Source organism: Phaseolus vulgaris, chromosome 7 (assembly GCF_051622355.1).
Source record: "Phaseolus vulgaris cultivar YP4 chromosome 7, ASM5162235v1, whole genome shotgun sequence".
Taxonomy (NCBI): Eukaryota; Viridiplantae; Streptophyta; class Magnoliopsida; order Fabales; family Fabaceae; genus Phaseolus; species Phaseolus vulgaris.
The window spans coordinates 54,529,743-54,549,869 of NC_143504.1; the positions used below are offsets into that span (position 1 = coordinate 54,529,743).

At 32.6% G+C, this 20,127-nt stretch overlaps 3 protein-coding genes across 7 annotated transcripts; 2 read left to right on the forward strand and 1 right to left on the reverse strand.

The window, feature by feature from the left end:
• Positions 1-1,963: 1,963 nt before the first annotated feature.
• LOC137830316 (Tetratricopeptide repeat (TPR)-like superfamily protein) lies at positions 1,964-5,033 on the forward strand. 2 transcript variants are annotated; one of them, XM_090305486.1, is made up of 3 exons: positions 1,964-2,236; positions 2,596-2,768; positions 2,866-5,033. In XM_090305486.1, exon 3 carries the CDS (start codon positions 2,957-2,959, stop codon positions 4,832-4,834), a length of 1,878 nt encoding a protein of 625 aa, XP_090161612.1. In that variant the 5' UTR covers positions 1,964-2,236; positions 2,596-2,768; positions 2,866-2,956; the 3' UTR covers positions 4,835-5,033. The 2 variants fall into 2 exon arrangements, with proteins under 2 accessions (XP_090161612.1, XP_068493683.2); XM_068637582.2 differs by having other exon boundaries at positions 2,596-5,033.
• Positions 5,034-5,851: 818 nt separating this feature from the next.
• Positions 5,852-11,004, reverse strand: LOC137830317 (aspartic proteinase 36). 4 transcript variants are annotated; one of them, XR_016523356.1, is made up of 10 exons: positions 10,547-10,974; positions 10,245-10,374; positions 9,826-10,082; positions 9,199-9,426; positions 7,827-8,017; positions 7,343-7,416; positions 7,144-7,240; positions 6,978-7,041; positions 6,422-6,493; positions 5,852-6,337 (listed from the first exon to the last, which is right to left on the reverse strand). XR_016523356.1 is itself a non-coding variant. In XM_068637583.2 (10 exons), the coding sequence occupies exons 1-10, from the start codon at positions 10,756-10,758 to the stop codon at positions 6,186-6,188; spliced, it is 1,455 nt and encodes a 484-aa protein (XP_068493684.1). In that variant the 5' UTR covers positions 10,759-11,004; the 3' UTR covers positions 5,852-6,185. The 4 variants fall into 4 exon arrangements, 2 of the variants coding, with proteins under 2 accessions (XP_068493684.1, XP_068493685.1); XR_016523355.1 differs by having other exon boundaries at positions 10,541-10,964; XM_068637583.2 differs by having other exon boundaries at positions 7,827-7,989; positions 10,541-11,004.
• Positions 11,005-17,552: 6,548 nt separating this feature from the next.
• Positions 17,553-20,021, forward strand: LOC137830318 (Tetratricopeptide repeat (TPR)-like superfamily protein). Its single transcript, XM_068637585.2, has 3 exons — positions 17,553-17,865; positions 19,040-19,370; positions 19,494-20,021. The coding sequence occupies exons 1-3, from the start codon at positions 17,642-17,644 to the stop codon at positions 19,581-19,583; spliced, it is 645 nt and encodes a 214-aa protein (XP_068493686.1). The 5' UTR covers positions 17,553-17,641; the 3' UTR covers positions 19,584-20,021.
• Positions 20,022-20,127: the final 106 nt, after the last annotated feature.

Consider the following 20,127-nt stretch of genomic DNA (forward strand, 5'->3'; position numbering starts at 1 on the left):
AATAGAAAATGTTGGTTTTATTATTGAACTAGTACTTTTACTAGTGTGATGTAAGAATTTTTTATAAAAATATAATGTATTTATTATATAAATTTAAGTTTATGAAAAGATAATTAAAATTTAGTATAAGTATTTTATTTTGTAAAATTGAATGATAATACTTTACTACTTTTAGAGTGAGAATATACTTAAATTATTTATATATATTTATATATCCTGTTAATAAAATATACTCTATCGTAGAATCGTTTTAGATAATATGTGATAATTAAGTCAATAAAAAAAAATCCAAATTCAAATGAAGCAACCATTAGTAATATTATAAGAATAATTAATCAAATATTTTATTTCAGATGAAAATAAATAAGTTCTTCAAACTTAAATTTAAAACAAATTAAAAACCTTATAGATGTTGAGAACTATTTTTAAGAGTGAATTGTGTTTTTGCTCTATAAATAATCAATTGTAACATAATTGAATGGTAGGATGTCCATAAGAATAAAGTCTTTTTAAACTTTAATACTAGAAAATAATTATTTTACAACTATTTTTTAAAATAAAATATCAAACTTATAATAAAATATATTTTTTTAATGTCAAGTTGATGGAATTGGTGTTATGTATCATTACACATTCCCATAAACTTCTTTCAACCATGTGACATTGTTGGCAAATTGTCCTGAATCCTATACCTTCTTCCCTTGCACCTCAAAATGAAACATAACTTCAATATTTAAATAATTTTGACTATACTTATATCCTATACCTCTCCTCCAATTGTAATATTTTCATTATTTTTCGGCTACATAGTTTAAGATAATAATTTTATCATTTGACATATTTTAATTTATTTTATAAGATAAATTTAAGGTAATAATACATTGACAACTTACATTTTTTATACAACAATATTACAATTCTCAATACTATTATTTTAATATTTTTTCATATAATTTAATTCCAAACTTACCATTTATTATATATATTTATTTCTAAACTTATTCCACCAAGAGTTGTATATAACTCTAAAGATTGTCAAACAATCATTTTTCATAACACTGGTGAAATCACTATAAAACTTATCTTAACCATTAACATTCATCATCAACTACCACAAATAACCACCACAAACAATCATCACCAATTAATTGAAAATGAAGAAGAAAATATCATAGTTTCACCGTCTTAAAAAAATATTGTTCAAATTAAAAAAAAAATATTGAGATGCAAGAAAAAAAGTATGGAGATGATAAGAAGAATTTGCCAACATTGTTTGAAGACTGTTTCTTCCTGCACCTCCATATCTTCTTCTGGCACCTCCATACACAACATGAAAATACATTTTTATCCTTTTTATGTCACCCCCATAGAATAACTTCCGGATTATGTAATCCAGAAACGCATTTGAAAAAAGACTTCTGGATTACATAATCTGGAAGTTAAAAAAGACCTCCGGATTATGTAATCCAGAAAGTAATCATGCATTTGAAAAAAGACTTATGGATTATATAATCCGGAAGCTAATTACAAATTTGAAAAATGACTTCCGGATTATATAATCCGGAATATTACAGAGGGCATTTTTGGAAATATGAAAATCTATGGAGGTGAGAGAAGAAAATATGGAGGTGCAGGAAGAAGCAGCCTTGTTTGAATGACCATGATCCAATCCATCTAATAAGGCCTTTCGGCCCAAATGAAGGAGATAAAAGGGTTATCTCCTAAACTCATTTCTTCCTTCACCTCTATAAATTTCTTTTGCATCTTTATAAATATATATATATATATATATATTTTGTTCTTCTTAAATTATGTATAAGTTATTTTTTTAAACTTTCAAATTGCATTTAGAAATTATTTTTTACTTCTAAGTTATATAATATAGAGAAAAAAAAAGATGGCGCAATCCATTTTTTTTAAATAATTTTGAATTATGAATCTTAAAGATGAAAATGAGTTTCGAATTTTGTGCAGTGTTTACCCAATTTAACGCCATGAGCAATGCTACTATAATACACGTTTCAACCTTTCTCAGTTTACACTACAAAAACTTCGAAACACAGTGCCCCCTAACACAGCTTCATCAGATTCGCTTCCAAATTGCGACCGAAATCCCACTCCAAATTTGTTTGTTCTTCAATCCCTCATCGATTCGAAAATCCTCAAACCTCGTTTCAAGCGCGAATCCCAAAAGTTAGGGGACAAGAACGCCATTGACGTAGTTCGCGGCTGTCAGGTGCCTATCTTCCTCTTTGTTGTCTCTGACGTTGAATATCTGTTATTGTATAGGGCTCCGGGCATCAAAGTTCAAAGCTTTCTACATGAATTAGTTTTTTTTTTTCCATTGAAATGAATGGGTTAAAGATGTGTTTGAACTGGTGCCATATTACTAAACGAAATTTTAGGTTGTTATATGCTCCCTGCTGCCATCTCTCATTTAAAGGGAAAAGGGGAATGATCATGGCATAAGTTGTTAATTATTTTAGTGAATGCTTTGTTAGTCATTTTTCTCAATGTGTGCTCTTTTATTCAACCAAGTTATGTTTAATTAAAGCCTGTGAACTAATTGTTTCAGTTACATGGTTTTCTGAACAGACATGTTGCTAAAGCGAGCATAAATGGAGCTGATTGCGTAAATAGAATATGATTGAGAGCTTGAAACTCAGAAGCTATTAATTAGTTAAGATGATCCTTAGGTTATAAAAGTCATCAGTCATTGTACATGAAAAGGAGGGATCTTTTAGTCAAGCTATTGGAGACTTGCTGTGGTAAGATATCAGTTACACAGTTGCACTCGCAGTGTTTGAAAGTGGGCCTCGCCCATGATAGTTTCGTTGTTACCAAGCTTAATGTTCTTTATGCTAGATATGCATCCCTTCTCCATGCACATAAGCTGTTTGAAGAAACATCTTGTAAAACTGCCTATTTATGGAATGCATTGCTTAGGAGCTACCTTATGGAGGGAAGATGGGTAGAGACGTTATGTCTATTCTATCAAATGAATGCCAATGCAGCGTCAAGTGAGGAAAAACCTGACAATTACACACTGTCTATTGCTCTAAAATCATGCGTAGGTTTGCGGAAGCTTGAGCAGGGGAAAATGATTCATGGATTTCTCAAGAAGGGGAAGATAGATAATGACATGTTTGTAGGGTCGGCGCTGATTGAGATGTACTCAAAATGTGGACAAATGAATGATGCTGTGAAAGTGTTTAGTGAGTATTCAAAACCAGATGTGGTTTTATGGACTTCAATAATTACCGGGTATGAGCAGAATGGCAGTCCTGAACTTGCACTTGCATTTTTCTCCCGAATGGTTGTGTTGGAGCAAATAAGTCCCGATCCAGTAACACTTGTTAGCGCTGCTTCTGCTTGTGCCCAGTTATCTGATTTTAACTTTGGAAGAAGTGTACATGGATTTGTAAAACGAAGGGGTTTTGACACCAAGTTATGTTTGGCCAATTCTATGCTAAATATATATGGAAAAGTTGGGTCCATTAAGAGTGCAGTTAATTTGTTCAGGGAAATGCCAAATAAGGATATTATATCATGGAGCTCAATGATTGCCTGTTATGCTGATAATGGAGCTGAAACCAATGCATTAGATCTTTTCAATGAAATGATAGATAAAGGAATTGAACCCAATAGGGTTCCAGTGGTTAGTGCATTGAGAGCTTGTGCTTCCAGTTCAAATTTGGAAGAAGGTATACATATTCATAAATTAGCGATCAATTATGGATTCGAGTTGGATATCATTGTCTCTACAGCTCTTATTGATATGTACATGAAGTGTTTTTCCCCTGAAAAAGCAATTGACCTTTTCAACAGAATGCCCAATAAGGATGTAGTTTCTTGGGCTGTTTTGTTTAGTGGTTATTCTGAAGTTGGAATGGCACACATGTCTTTGGGGATTTTTTGTAACATGTTAGCAAGTGGAACACGACCTGATGCTATTGCCCTAGTGAAGATTCTTACTGCAAGTTCAGAATTGGGGATTCTTCGACAAGCTGTGTGCCTTCATGCTCTTCTAACTAAAAGTGGATTTGAAAATAATGAATTTATTGGAGCGTCACTCATAGAGTTGTATGCAAAATGTAGTAGCATAGATAATGCTAACAAGTTTTTCAAAGGATTGACACATAAAGATGTTGTTACCTGGAGCTCAATGATTTCTGCATATGGATTCCATGGGCAAGGAGAAAAGGCTTTGAAATTATTTTATCAGATGACTAATCATTCAGATGTTCAGCCTAATGAAGTAACCTTTGTCTCAATTCTGTCTGCGTGTAGTCATGCAGGTTTGATTGAAGATGGGATAAAGGTATTTCACGTCATGGTGAATGAGTACCAATTGATTCCCAATTCAGAGCATTATGGGATTATGGTTGATCTTCTTGGTCGAATGGGAGAGTTGGATAGGGCCTTGGACTTGATTAATGACATGCCCATGCAAGCTGGCCCTCATGTATGGGGGGCCTTACTTGGTGCATGTCGTATACATGAAAATATAAAAATGGGGGAGTTTGCAGCTCAGAATCTTTTTTCGTTAGACCCTAATCATGCAGGGTATTATATACTGTTATCAAATATATATTGTGTGGACAAGAATTGGCATGATGCTGCGAAAGTCAGGACATTGATAAAGGAGAATAGGTTGAAGAAGATTGTTGGTCAAAGCATGGTTGAGATAAAGAATAAAGTTTACAGTTTCATAGCTGGTGATAGATTCTGTGGTGAATCTGATCAGATTTATGAAATGCTGAGAAAATTAGATGCAAAAATGAGGGAAGAAGGTTATGATCCTCCAATATTGTCACAGGAAATACAGTTCTAGTATCTCCTTCGTGGAACTTTAAATCTGATGCGAAGTTATCCAATGGCAGAACCAAGCCATACATATCCCTTCTAAACAAAATGTTGCCACCATTTTCCAAACGGAAAGGTTCAAAAATATCGACCAACACCTTTTTTTCCTTTGATGTTGATCAAATATACAAAGTCTATAAAAAAAATAAGTTTACTTGATTTTAACACATTTTTTTCTTGATTACATTAACTAATTCTAACCATAACTATTTTAGCTAAAATTCATGAAATATTTTTTCAATGGTATTAATAGAAGTTATTTTTCTACTGATGATCAATGTTATTTTTTAATTGACTTTTCATCAATTTTTTGCGGAATTTTTTCTGGAGTTAATGATTAAAACAATCCTAATCATAATTAGTCAAAAGTTTCATAATTTTTTTATCTTTTGGGTAGAATTTAAAATCCTACGATTTTTAATAATCATTTTCCTTTCCTAAATTTCTAACATTTTATTTTTCTTTAAATTTTTTAGTTCAAATTTTGTTGTAAAACATTTTATATTCTTTATAAAATTAAATCACCTTCAAAATGTTTTCCATCCAAACACATTATTATTCTATTTAATATATTTTTCTAAAAGACATCTTTCTTTAAAATTTATTTCTTGATTGATTAATGAGATGAGAGATTCAACAACAATCATACCTTAATCAAATCCGCATAAGGTATTTACATTACTGCTCTAACTCAAAACCGGCAAGGAATGAGACAAGTAAATACAAAAGAAAATACTGAGATATTGGTTTGAAGTTTTATTCAATATATGTGTGATGAAACCAAAGAAATACTAAACCAAGTCTTAAGAAATACATTTGAGATTCAATTTCAATTTAAGTTATCGAACAAGAATTAAGGTTCATAACATAAACAAATTATTCAAACTTCAGAAATGTTTAAAAAGAATTAGTCCCTTTTAATAAACCTTTTTTTATCACTGCTATGTTTAGATTGTCAAAATTGGGTACCTACAATCACACGATCTTTCAACCAATCATTCTATGAACTTCCATCCAAATTTCCACTAATCTCAAAATTGGGTACATACAATCACACGATATTTCAACCAATCATTCTTTGAACTTCCATCCAAATTTCCACTAATCAAACTCTCGCCAAAATTTCCCCTTCTTAAACTTTCATTAAAATCTTCACTTTTCAAACTTCTATTCAAATCTCCATTTCTTCAGAACTACTTCATTCTTAAATCTTTGGCTCCTCACTTGATCACCTTCCCATGGTTAATGTTCAAAAACTTAATTTTACATTATCTCCAGTGATGACTTTGATTCCCAACATTTCACATACTTAAAATTTTTCATACTAACATTATGTACAAAGAGAGAGCCACAATGCTTAATGGTAGTAAATTACAGAGAACACGTATTGCGGAGCTGCTGACACTCAGCTGTCCCCCGTTGATGTATTCATCCTTGTTCGTAGTCACAGACACATTTACAGACAAAGAACCTGGCACCAAATGAAAATTCAAGACACAATAAAGAATTATATATACTCTTTGCTGCAGGAATAGAGTTTCTCTGGTGAACTTACAGTCATAGTTAGCCCATCCAATTCGTTGATGTGCCAAGTCATACACAACTATTTTATCTTTTAGGACAAGATCTGCCAAATAAGTTTAATTTCAAATCATCATAGTAAATCACTTGTAGATCTCATACATTTGATGCATTATTTACAGAAGAAAAAAAACATAGCCAAGTCAATTTACGATTTGCAGCATACTTATGTTATGATGCTTTCAAGTACAAAATAAAATAATTTTTTAATGATGAAAATGAGACAATCTACCTTTTTTGGATCATATTTTATTCCATCAGAATGTTGCTGAACTCAGAAAATATCTATCTACTATTACTTTTCAAGAATTTATGTAAATGGGTTAGGCGAAATTGTGCAGAAGCAACAAGTCATAAGTTCTCAATGGTATGATGTCAGTAGCTGTTTACCACAGGTACAGAAAATATAATTAAGACTTTTTTTTCTTCTTCGTTTAAGAGCCCCATTTCATAATCATGATTTGTAATTTCTTTTATTTTTCTTTGCAATCTGCAAACTTTAGTCGGTCAAAAAATGTTCAGCATCTAACCTCCTAAAATTGAGACTCCCTCCTGTACATTCTGGAAACCGATGCACCACATTTCAGCACCATCCTGTTTAAGCAAATGGCACCTCAGCATATCAGCAACATAAAATTTCAAATAATAAGTTCCTTACTCAATTGTATGTATGCCTTATTTAAGGGACATACTTACACGGTAACCATTATGCATAAGGTACTGCTCTGGTTTTAAAACCATTGACGCTCCACCCTCAAAATTTAAACTGACTGAAGGAAAAATGTCACCTATACTGTAAAACATAAACTCTAATGAGTTATGGGAAATCTTAATAGGAAAATATTATGAGAAAAAAGTCGTTCAAAAGTCTAACAATTATAGTATTCATAATGACCTGGTTGAGACCAGATAACACTGGTTTCCTTTGGAATTAATTTGCTGCGCGGATTGTGACACAGCAGTAGTTATCTACACATTCATTTAGAACTTCATCATCAATATATGTTAAGATATGTAAAGAAAAGGAAGAATTTATTTGCCTCCTTGAAAACCCCCTCTTAACAATAATACTTATATAATATAGAAAAGGGTGTGAACCTTAATAAGATGTTTAATTGGTGGGATATCACACATCTATAAAGAAACATTAAAACTTGATACCAGCAAGATAAAACAAAGCTATAAGAATCCAAATGAACTCAGTGGGAAAATATGCCAGTCAGAATATTTAGAAAAAATATAAAACAAAAGATATGCGAACAACAGAGTAAGAAACTATCCTCACTATTTACAATTTCTCATCATGGACAAGGAAAAAGACTACTGTGCCCAACACAGTACAATACTTCAAGGTTTTGTGCAAAGTACAAGAAACTTACTGCAGTGACAAGAGGATCATAAGCTTCCTGAACAAGATATGCCAATGTTGTACCACAGTCAACTATAGTTCCTCGGTCATTAGATGTTGCAAATACAGCTGGATTAATTGGGAGGAGTTGCCCATTGACAGCAATACTCTGAAGATTCAAGTTGTAATGAGGCCTGAGATTTGATCAACCAGTCAAATACACTGCAATATATCTCAGAGAACCGCAAATTATGACAGAAACAAAAGAAATCATTTGATAGAAATAAAACCAGCATAACAAGTATTTTAAAAACACTCTTTGAGAGCAATATTACCTAAACTCAAAAACTTGTATCCATTATAATTTAAGATTTTCCCTCAACCAACTTTCTCTCCTTAATTTCCCTCCCCAAACTACTTAACTTTCACATAATTATTATCAACATAAAAATATACAATTTTTTTCTATTTTAGTATAATTATATGCATTTATAACATAAAAGTAAACAATATATTCTTTACAATTTATAAAATTAAAAGGTTTGAAAAAGATAGAAAAAAATCTTATTATTATCTATTGTATTCCAATTGAAGATTCATCTCAACCATTTTCTCGCCTATTTTTTCTACCTATTTGAATTTTTTTTTTCTTCCCTATTTTTCCTGTCAGTTTGAATATCTTTTTTTGCTGCTAAATTATATTTAAAACTAGTTTCATAAATTAAAACAATGCATTTTATCTTTTCAATTATATTCATTTATAGATATTTGCCTTTTGAAAAATTATTTTAAAATGGTTCACCACCACCAGGTTGATTCAAACATTCTCACCAAGAGTGTGGCATATGACAACTCTGTGCTTGTGTGTAAGTGAAAATGCATAAGAAACTAAAGGGATTTTGATAGGAGAGCATGTGATAGATCATAGATATCTTCAAGACAATATTATCTTCAGAAACCGAGACGATGTTTCCTCCCCGTGAGAGGCACGAACCCAAATATGTTAATATCTTCCAGGATCACTAATATTATAATAAGATTACTAGCCTAAATCCAGATTAGGCTAAATACAATAAAATAAAATTAACGCGACAGAAATTAACAGTTTGGGTTAAAAAATGACAAAATTTCAACCCACCAAAAATTGGCATATTGCACCAAACAAAGATCATAAGCTCTGTGTAAGCTATGAGTTTTTTCCTTTCCTGTCACCCATACTAGTAAATTTTCATGATTACTATACAAGTAGTGAAATTTGACAATTGACAATAGCGTAAATACCTATATCAATTTCTTTCAGAAATGCCTTGAAATATTGCTTTTACAACAATCTTAATAAGCATTGGGGTAAATTATCAACTAACCAGGGGATGAAAATGAGAAAAGAAGTGAAGAGAACATACTGTGATGGAACAAGTGGACTATAAACAATACTTGACTCCTTTATCTCGCCAAGAACTAGAATGCCTCCTCCATCACCATCTCCTTTTAAGCAATGAGAGAAGACTTTGGGTGTTAGTCCTCGTGATGACAACTGCGATACAACAGAAAGAGCACCAGGGCCAAACCCAAAAATGCCATCAACTGCTTTATCTGCCTTAGTCAGATCTCCAGACTGAGAGATACTACACCTGTTTCCAATACAATCAACCAAAATAGTCTCATTTAAAACAAAAATGGGAAAAAGCATATAAACTATTAGCATAAACAGGGGACTATATGGAAAATCAACCAGAAGAAAAGCCATAGGCAAAAGAATGAACAACATCAACACCAGCAAAAGGCCTGGTCATTAACCTTTTCTCCCTTTTTATTAATAAATCAACCTAACGACAAATCTTACATTGCCAAATTAACCTCAACTTTCCCATCTCTATTTTTCATTCTTACAAAGCATATCCCGCATACATTTCCCTCCGCAAAATCAGGCTCATCCAACCCTCCCATTCAGTTCACTCTTCATATATTCCCAATCTCATATTAAGTGTACACATCCTTATTCAGAATAATAGACAAGCATAATGACTCACCCAAAAACAATGGTAGCCGAAGAGTTAACCGGTGGAAGTGGAGGCTGTCCCACGATCAAGTTAAAATACAATGCATCCGAAACATAATAACCTGAAGTCCCACTCCCATCTCCATACTTAAAGGCGTAGCTGCATTGATTTACCCTCGTGGAGCACTCAGCAGAAGCACCTTGAACGCCAGTAGTGCATATCGGGTCCGAGCAGGGAACCAACGCAGCGGTGGACGACCCAACCGTGTCAAAGAAATTAAGCTCAATCTACACACCATAAAACACAACCAACAAAAATTCCTCAACACATTAATCTCCAAATCAAAAACCTTAGTTCCCATCAAAGCACCATAAAGTAAGTATGCATGATAATAACAAGAAGCTCAACACATTAAGCACCAAAATCAAAATCAAATTCAAAATCCTCACCCCTAGTTCACTAGACTGAGGACAATTACTGCAAGTATTACAATTCACCCACAATATATCACTCCCCGTATCAATCTGCACGTTAAATTCTTTAGGAGGTGTTCCCATCTTCACTTTGGTATAATACAACCTAAACAACAACAAACAAAAATCACCACCATATTCAATAATAACACTCTCACTAAGTCCATTAAGTAAATAAATAAATAAAGCATAGCACTAAAAGGTATATAAATGTATCTTTGTTTTCCACATGCAATAAACCCATTTTAGGAAAAGAAACTTCAATGGATTACCCGTACCCAACGGAGTTTGGATCGGAGGTTCCTTGAACTGCTAAGTCGACTATGCCGCTCAACATTCGGGCGTGGCGGGCTCTGTCGCGAGCCCTCAGCGCCGCCACCTCCTCGCGGTGGCTCAGAGGAATGCTCCGCTCCAGAGGGAGGAAAGCGGCGTGCACCGCCGACACCAGCACGGCGGTCACCGCCAACAGCGTAGGAATGCAACACCGCATTATTGTTAGTATTTTCAAATTGCGTGTGGTTTTGGGTTTTGTTTTGTCTAATAATGGGAATGGCTAAAGAGTCGGTACATTGAAAGTTGAAACGTCGAGAATAGAGAAGAATTGAAAGGAAGAGTGTGTGACAGATTGCTCTTTTCTGATTATGGAAAATCTCCTGAATTCATGTTTTGCTTATTAATCATAACTCACAACTCAACACTCTGTAACGGCTTTTCCTAATGCCTTTAAATACATAATAATACCACACCCCATCTAAATTTCTTAAATTCATTTATCCATATTTAATTATACTTTTTTTTAATTATTATCAATATTCTGTAAATTTTGTTTACTCACTATATTTACTACCGTACTAGTTTTCACTAAAACAACTGAATAGTTATATATTTTTAAAATAATATTTTAATTATATATATTTATGTCATATGTGCATATTCAACATAACTATATGTTCATTACGTTCATTTATTATCATATTTTTTATTTACAATATTTAAATTTAAAACTTCTCCAAAAAAAACTCCTCCGCCTGAAATGCAATAAAATATCTTAGTATTGTTTCATTAAATTAAACATAAACTATATAATTTTTTTGAGAAAAAAAAACATAAAATATATAACTACGAATTTATGAAAAAAAGTTTTACTAGCACTTTGGCAAATTACCAATGATAATAGGAAAACTAAGAGGGGAATAAAGCTAAATTAAACAAGTGGGAAGTAAGTACTGTGACAAAATGCTTTAGCCTCTCAAACCTTTTCAAATGAAAGTGAATGAAGATTCCATACAATAATTAAAGTTCTTTGTTTCTAAGTAGCCTTTAAATAAAGTATAATTCATATAAATGAAATTTCTAGTTTTATTTAATTTTCGAGTCTAGAAAAATAATTTAGGAGTTGTTATTAGTATTATTTTAGAGTTTTTTTTTTTTTTGAGAATTTAAGGGAATATTATTCCCTGGTTGTATCTTCATAAATCTTTTATGATTGAAACTTGATAAGACGTAGATGATAATTAACATTCACATTATCTAATTTTTATACGATTTTGTTAATATATATTTTAATTAATATACTTAAACTCAACGCGGTAATGAACTTTGACAGTACATTTTCCTTTAAACTTCATTATTGTTCCGTTTATTTATTCTATACGATAACGTATTTATTCTATATGATAACGTATGGGTGTTAATTAAAGCAATAGAGTTAGAAAAGTAAGAGGGTAAATCAAAAAAAGATAGAAAGATATTGCTGAGAGTCCTGCGTCTGTATGAAAAGGACCCTTTAACGCTTGGTTGTTCTTTTTTTATTATTGTATAGTTTCTTGTATGTACCAAAAACATTATATATGGATAAAATATCTTATCATATGGTGGATCATAGGGAGAATATAACAGTGTACTTGTCACATTACTTATATATATAATTTATCTTTGGAGAAGAAATTAGGGGACCTCATTACACGAACTCCGATTGAAAATTGCAACAACATTTAGTGAGCATACCAATATCGAAGAAGATGGAAAGAGACATGTGGGAACAGATACACTCATTTGCTTCAATGATAGGAGTTGAAAGAGACACCAAATTTAGAGACAATAATTTTAGTAAATTCATTTCACATTTGTACAAGAGAATCATTAATCCCTATTCAATATTATGAAAATAACTTATAGGAGTTATTCAAGATAAATGATTCTAAATTAAAAGTACAATACAAGTTAACTAATGTTAGTATTAAAGAAATAGTATAGTTTTTTGGCATAGAAATTCATTTACGGTAGATTTACCTAAACAAATAAACACTATATGTTCCTGCTAGGGAGATGGGACCTAGAGAACTGTTGAAGTCTTCTTCTCCTTCCTTCGATCGGGCAGGTGGCTGAGTGATGAACCGAGATCCTTCTCTTCCTTCTGCTTATCTTTCGACACTCGGGACTCGGTCGTCGGGTGAACACCGGATGGTGGGGGTACCTACGAAGGCACTCCGACGCTCAAGTCAGTAAAGTGGGTGGTTAGCTCTCAGGTAGGTGAACAGTAATAATGACATACCTTACTCCTTGGAATGCGTGCTATTTATATTATTCTAATGGGCCTACCTTGTTGGGCCCGTTTATCGAGGTGGATACCGCTTAGGGTTGCATTACCTAATTCTTGATGATGGATTAGCTTTACTGATCTCGGTTTGAGCGTTAATCGTAATAGGGTTCGGCCGTCGGCCACATTCTCATGGTGAGGGTAGGCCATCGGCCAAATAAGTGTGGTCTTCGACCATCTTAGTTAAGTCTCCAAAGGTTTCGGCCACTCGTCAGTCGGCCAAGTATGCAAAGGTCTCGGCCATTCATCAGTCGGCCAAGTATACAAAGGTCCCGGCCATTCGTCAGTCGGCCAAGTATACGAAGGTCTCGGCCATTCATCAGTCGACCAAGTATACGGAGGTCTCGGCCATTCGTCAGTCGGCCAAGTATACAAAGGTCTCGGTCTGCCGGTCGTTCGGCCAGATTTCTAAAGATATTGACTTATCAGTCTCTCGGCCATTCATCAGTCGACCAAGTATACGGAGGTCTCGGCCATTCGTCAGTCGGCCAAGTATACAAAGGTCTCGGTCTGCCGGTCGTTCGGCCAGATTTCTGAAGATATTGACTTATCAGTCTCTCGGTAGTCGGGCAGGCAGGTGGGTCCCGGCCTCGCCCAGTACCGGTACACTATAATATTGCAAAAAAGAAAGAAAGAAATTTTTAGAACGAAAGTTAACAATAAATCTTCTTGGAGTTGTGTCACCTTCAATGCAAATGAATTAGAAAAAAGCGAGCGACGAATGATAATTAATTATAAACCTTTAAATAGATTAGGTACCCCTTACCTAATAAGTAAGAATTGATAAATAAATTACATAATGTACTAATTTTTGAAAATTCAACATGAAATCGGAATATTATCAAATTAACTTAACGAGAAGGGTAAATATAAAATGACCTTTATATTAATTTTATTAATGGGACGTAATGGCAATGGGGGAAAATGCACCATCTGAATTTCAAAACATAGGTTCATGTTGGTTACCTCGACAGAAATAGAAAAATGAAATAACCAAAAAAATTGGACCTAAATGTAAAGAGCAAAAACAAAATGAAAATAAAAGTGTTGTTACTAAAAGTTTTATCGTCATGAGATGACTAAGAAGAATTACTAGAAGAAGTATAAACATTAGTATTCCGTATCTGAAAAATGAAGATGATAGTGATAGATTAAATCTCTAATGATTTAATTTCAGAGTTTTCAAAACTAAAGGAATAATGAACAATCAATAAATATGACTCTTTAGTTATATTTAAAAAGCATCTAAAAAAAATAAAGTCGTTTCTGGTATGAATTATGAAGAAGAAAAATAAAAGATAAAGACTTATGTTGCAAAGTGACACAAGATAACATGAGAAGTTAAAAAGAAAAGTTGAATTATGAAGAAGGAAAACAAAAAATAAAGATTTATGCTACATAGTTATAAAAGATGACAGACGCAAAGGTTAAATAAAGTCTTGACTAAAAAAAGCACGCTGAAAAATTATTTTTACAAAAAGAATAAATAATTATAAATTGTGTAATAAAAAACTCTTGTATTATCTTTTAACTCTTGAGTATTCTTTTTAGAAGAAATCAGACCGTTTATTGAAAAGTTCTAAATTTTGCTTCATTCTTGTAAGTGCTCATTTGATTATTCTTTTATTTGTCATCTTTTATTCCATATTTCATAAAATCATGAACAAAAATTACAAGTATGCTTTTCGTGTTACTCTAGCACTAACTAGTATCAGAGTCAATCTTTGGTAAAAAAATATAAACAATTATTTTATTCTTGTTTCATGTGGTTTCGGTTAAGACTCAAACAGTAAAACTATTGATGAGCCTTTGTGGTCCCATCTAAAATAGTTTAGAAAAGTACTATGTTCCTATTATTAAGAATGCTTTCAAAAGGAAAAGAAAAATAAGAAAATTTGAGTAAGTCAAAAAAACTAAATAGTCACAAAATTCATCATGAATTAAGAATATCATAAATAGAATCACAATTAAATTAATGAAAATTACCAAAATTAAAAATATCGTTACATGCCTTGGTGGTGAACATGTAGCTGACATAAAGAAAATTCATTTTCAATAAAGGTGACATTACAATAGACAAAAGTCTCTAAATTAAAAACCTTCCACCATTTTTCATGGGGGTATCTAGTAAAAATGCACATCTACTTTTACCGATAAACTTATCATATTGTCTTTATTTATTGTGTGCATAACACAACAATCTAAATATTTGCAAATGTTAAAGAGGTGGATGATCCCTGTAAAGCATTTCCAAAGAGGTCATTCCATGCAACGCCTCAAAGAGGTTATATTAATCAAATATATAAATGTCAACCCTAGAAACATTTAGGAAATATCTATGCTTCCATTAAACTCTCCCATTTTGTTATGTTGTTCCAACACAATGTTTGAAACATTATTTCTTGTTCAAAGAAAAAAAAATTCTCATACAAAAGAACTCAATATCATTATTACTTTTGAAAAATATTCACATTTTTATTACTTGTTTGTTTACCATGCAACATTTCTTGTTGTTTAGCATTTCCTTGACTTAGATTAACACTTTGTGTTTGTCTTCACTTCACACTTCTCTTAACTTAAGGTTTGTCTAGAACTACTATGTCATCTCTTTATGGATAAAGTTTTAATGATAACAAATATGAATATGTCATTGCGTACCTTGTTACAATAATCAACCTTTTAATGTTTGTTTTATAAAGTTCATGACAATCAAGTAAGACAATCTAACATTCTTTGATCCTAATACATAATAAATGAGTGTACCGATATCTCATCATTTAAGCATGGAAAGAAATATAGTATTATAAGCTTGAGTGTGATTTGTTCTTTATGTGAAGTGTGAAACCTTTATACTCTTCATTCTATGAGGTTACCCACTTGTGAGAAATATTGTTATATCCTCACTTGTGAGAAATTAGTAATGATTTATGTATTCATTTGTAATCAAGTTTTGATTAATTAAACTATTTAAACTTGGTTCAAAGTCATATGAACTTGGTTCTTCTCAAAGACTTGTTTGTTTTTAATAGCTTGTCCCTATGATGTTATACCAAGAAAGAGAAGTTCATGGGCATATTCTCTTGATCTTCTTCTTTCTTTCTTATGTTGCAAGCTTCTAACGCTTCATAAAAATAAATAAGTTATTGAGTATTTTTTATTGATCTTATACTTGCTTCTTTTGGTCTTCTTCTTACTTCTTTATTTTGTAAGCTTGACATAAAATACAAGATCATCTTAAACATCTTGTTTAACCTTTTAGTATTATTTGACACTCTTTAAGGACTCAATTTTATCATTAGTATTCAATTTCTTCTTTTGAGGAGATTGTCTAATAGGACCTTGTTTATCTTCCTTTGTGCTTTAACCATGAGTTATATCTTTAAATAAATAATTGCACTTGGTTATGATTAACCTTGCTTCACACATATATGGTTATGTTAGACACCAAAACTATCTTGTTTTGTTATAATAAACTTAGGTGTGGAAAGACTTAAGAAATTTAAGATTTCATCTTGTGTTAACTTAACTCGTATTGGCATTAACAGACAAAATGTGGTTAAAGGAGACAAAGAGGCGGAAGTCAAGAGCTTTGAACTAAGGATGTGTGGAAGTACATGCACTTGTGAGCATGTGGACAAAGGCCATAGAGGAGAAACATGGTAAGAAGATGTCAATGTGGTTGTTAAAATGAACGATCCAATCCAATCTATCTTAATCCTGTAGACAAAGTTAAAAAAAAATTGATAGTCCAATTTGACCTATATATTTAAAATAAACCATAAATTTCGGCATATTATGATCTTATGTTAGGCCTATTGGCCATATTTTACCATTGAAAATTAAAAAAAAAATTATAATTTGTCTATACAAAAAATTTCATGATACATCAGTGTAAGAAAGTCTAGAGTTTAATGTTCTACATCATTTATCTTGGTCTAAATATCATTGAAACAATTCTATTAATATTTTCTACATCTATTATATGTATAATTAAAACAAATACAGATTAATAAAATATACAAAAGTTTATATTACTATAAAATTAGTGACTCTAATTAAAGTACCACAACATATCAACTAAACACTTTCAAAATCGTTAAATAATATTTATTTATTAAAAAATAATATCATTTTGATATCTCGAGTCAACCTAACCTCGACTCATATGGACATCAAACTAGACTAAAAAAAATATTTTTATTTAGGTCACTCTTTGAACCTTAACAAAAACCATATAAAAAAAATGACATATATATAATCTCGACGTACATTTTCCTTTCATTAAAAAATATGAACATTATTTGTATCTACTTTGATAACTCATCTTACATTCAAATATGTGGATAATTAACATTTGAAAAACAAGAATCTAATTACTCAATTATCATAAGAATGTAAAAGTAGAAATATTCACTATAATCTTGTTTATTTATTTTAAATATTCAAATGTTATGAAAAAAATTATAAAAATAATACTTGAATGCTCTCTTAAAATAAAATTATGCATTTAACAACATATTTTAATAATATAATAATATATATTAATACTTTAAATTAAAAATATTGAGTTATTTTCAGTATATCAAAATATCACCGAACTAATAAAAGTTTAGAATGTCAACCACAGAACATTTATTGGTGATACAACTTATTTAGATTTAAATAAAAGAAAACAATTACAGAACGAATTTATATTATAATTTTAGATCTGTGAACAGCGGTGACAGGAACCTATTGCAGAAGCAGAATTCGAGGGTGGTGTGAGAGAGTAAGCATGGCAACGTGTCTTCGCCTCAGGGGATCTTTGAGTATCGATTCGCGCGCCCTCTTCGTTTCCACCGCTAGATTCTCCTCCTCCTCCTCTTCTTCTTCCTCGTCATCGTCTTCTGGTAAGTCTAAGACGGGGAAGAAGCTCATGGATCGTCTTTCGGCCGTTATCGACGCCGTTCACGATCGCCAACTACCGCCGGAGCTACGCGGCCAGCGCAACAGTGTCAGGTAATAATAACGCGCGCGCACATGTGTGAAAAGGCCGTTGTTCCTGGAATCGAATTTCAGTAAACTTTTTGAAATCCCTGACATTTGCGCGTGCTCGCGTGCATTCGTGAGATTAAAATTTTCTGTTCTGAATCGTTTACGGTGGCGCAAGCAACGAAACAAAGTTCGGCTTTATCTTTATTGGATATATCTCTGTATCTCGGCACTTTCATTTCCTTAGGTTTAAAATGTCGGAGAATATGAAATTGATAGATTCGGTTCTTTGAATGATTGAAGTTAGGATAAAATTTCTGTACTATAGTAAATTGTTTAGATGTTTCAGTCTATTTATTTGATTTTTTAGTGTAATTCATTAATCTCCTCTTGCAAGGTGAATACATGAGTTAAATCTGAAATTATACATATGAAATAAAAACATAAAGAAGTGGAACTTTCATCTTTATCTTGGATGTAGCAAATGGAATTAAAAGCGGATGAACACTACCATAAAGCTGTGCCCTCTGGTAGATTAGAAATGCTACCAATATACATTCTAAGAGCATTTTTAATTTCTAACCATGGTGGAGTTACTTAACTCACTTTTGGTAGGCTCTACAATGCCTTCTGAAATTTAAGAATTTCAACAAGTTTTTTGTCTGGATGGTAAGAACTGGAAACCGGTTCTACAATTGTCTCGCCATTCTTAAGAGCAATTAAGAATCGATGATGATATAAGTAACTGTTCTGTTCTTTAATTCTTGTATAAAAGCGATCATGTCAATTGTTATGATGGTGAGACTGCATAAGAATTAGTTCTTTGGTCTAAGAATGCTATAAACAACTTGTATTGCAGATGTTGTAAAGAAATTATGGTCCTAATGAGTGAAATTTGTATAGTTCTCACTAAATATGTGATTCTCATTTCCAAAATTAGTGGAGTGCTTGTGATTCTCAACCAATAAAAGAGAAAGTGTTATAAAGTTTTTTATCAGCATTCCTTTGTATAGTATATGTATCATTGGTTTTAACATCTCCCAGTGGCCAGTTAAGTTGCCCTCAGGACGAGGGGGCACTGGTGCATTAGTGGTACGATTGATAGTGTTACCAATATTGATTTTGAATCCAATACTTTTGGCGACATTATGTTGGTTTACTCCTCAGCTGGGGTGTTTAACACAAACCGGGTGTTGGACAGGTCAGAAACTGATATTATTAACGTTGTTGAGCAAAGGATATGGCATTCCATGGAAGAGGGCCAGTTTGAGAACTTGCCAGGAAAAGGCAAGCCCCTTAAGCTTGACACAAATCTTCATGCAGATCCAGCTGAAGACACTCTGTACCGAATCTTATCCAAAAATGGATGTGCACCAGAGTGGGTTGAGCTTAACAAAGAAATAAGATCTAAAATATCTGAATGGAGGATGTCCTTAAAGAAAGCTTGGGCTACTAAATGTAGAGGAGATCACTCTGAGTGGGTTGAAAGTTCAGAGAATTTGAAACTTCAGTTACAAGAAATCAATGATAAGGTGAGCTAGGTCATTTGCCGTAATGTTTCCTGGGAAATGGAGAATTGAATTCTCGGTCCTTTTAAATCTTTAATTCCAGCATAATTGTAATGCTCATGTGATGGTTCTACATTTTCTTGGCAGGTTTTCCGGTATAACCTCATTGTGCCTTTTGGTCGGCAGATGTCTGGCCTTAAGTGGGACAAAGAGCTAGGTTACTTGGAAGAAAAATGAGACTCGTTGTGGTTGCATAAATTTGAGCCAGTTGGTTCACATAGTAGAAGATAAAGATCTTATTTATTTTCGTGAGGGCGGTCATGCCAGGTAATAATCAACTGGTTGAAATTATTCTGTTCGACTATTGTTGATTACTTCAATTTCGTAGCAGTGGTTTTAGTCCGGCTAGCCTTCGATACTGTTAGTTTAGTCGTTATGATGCCTCTTTCAGGCTTATAGCTAATATTTATACTGTTCATAACCCCCGATCTGTGTTCCTACTTCCTATGTTTTCCATGTACAACCTAAGGAAACAAGAACAAAAATAGTGAAATGTATATATGAGACAACGATTCTAGTTGTTCCCGCTTCAATATACCGGATATTTGTTGTACCTTCTAGATGACTGGAATGGAGCTTTTCCAATGGCAGTGAAATATTGTGCTTTGCCTTTTATTTCTCGGCCTTGATCATAAAGATTCACGTACCCAAATCCTTGTTCGTCTTTTAGAGGGAGATTAACATTATAAGAACCCTCATCAAATGACTGCTGATGATGTGG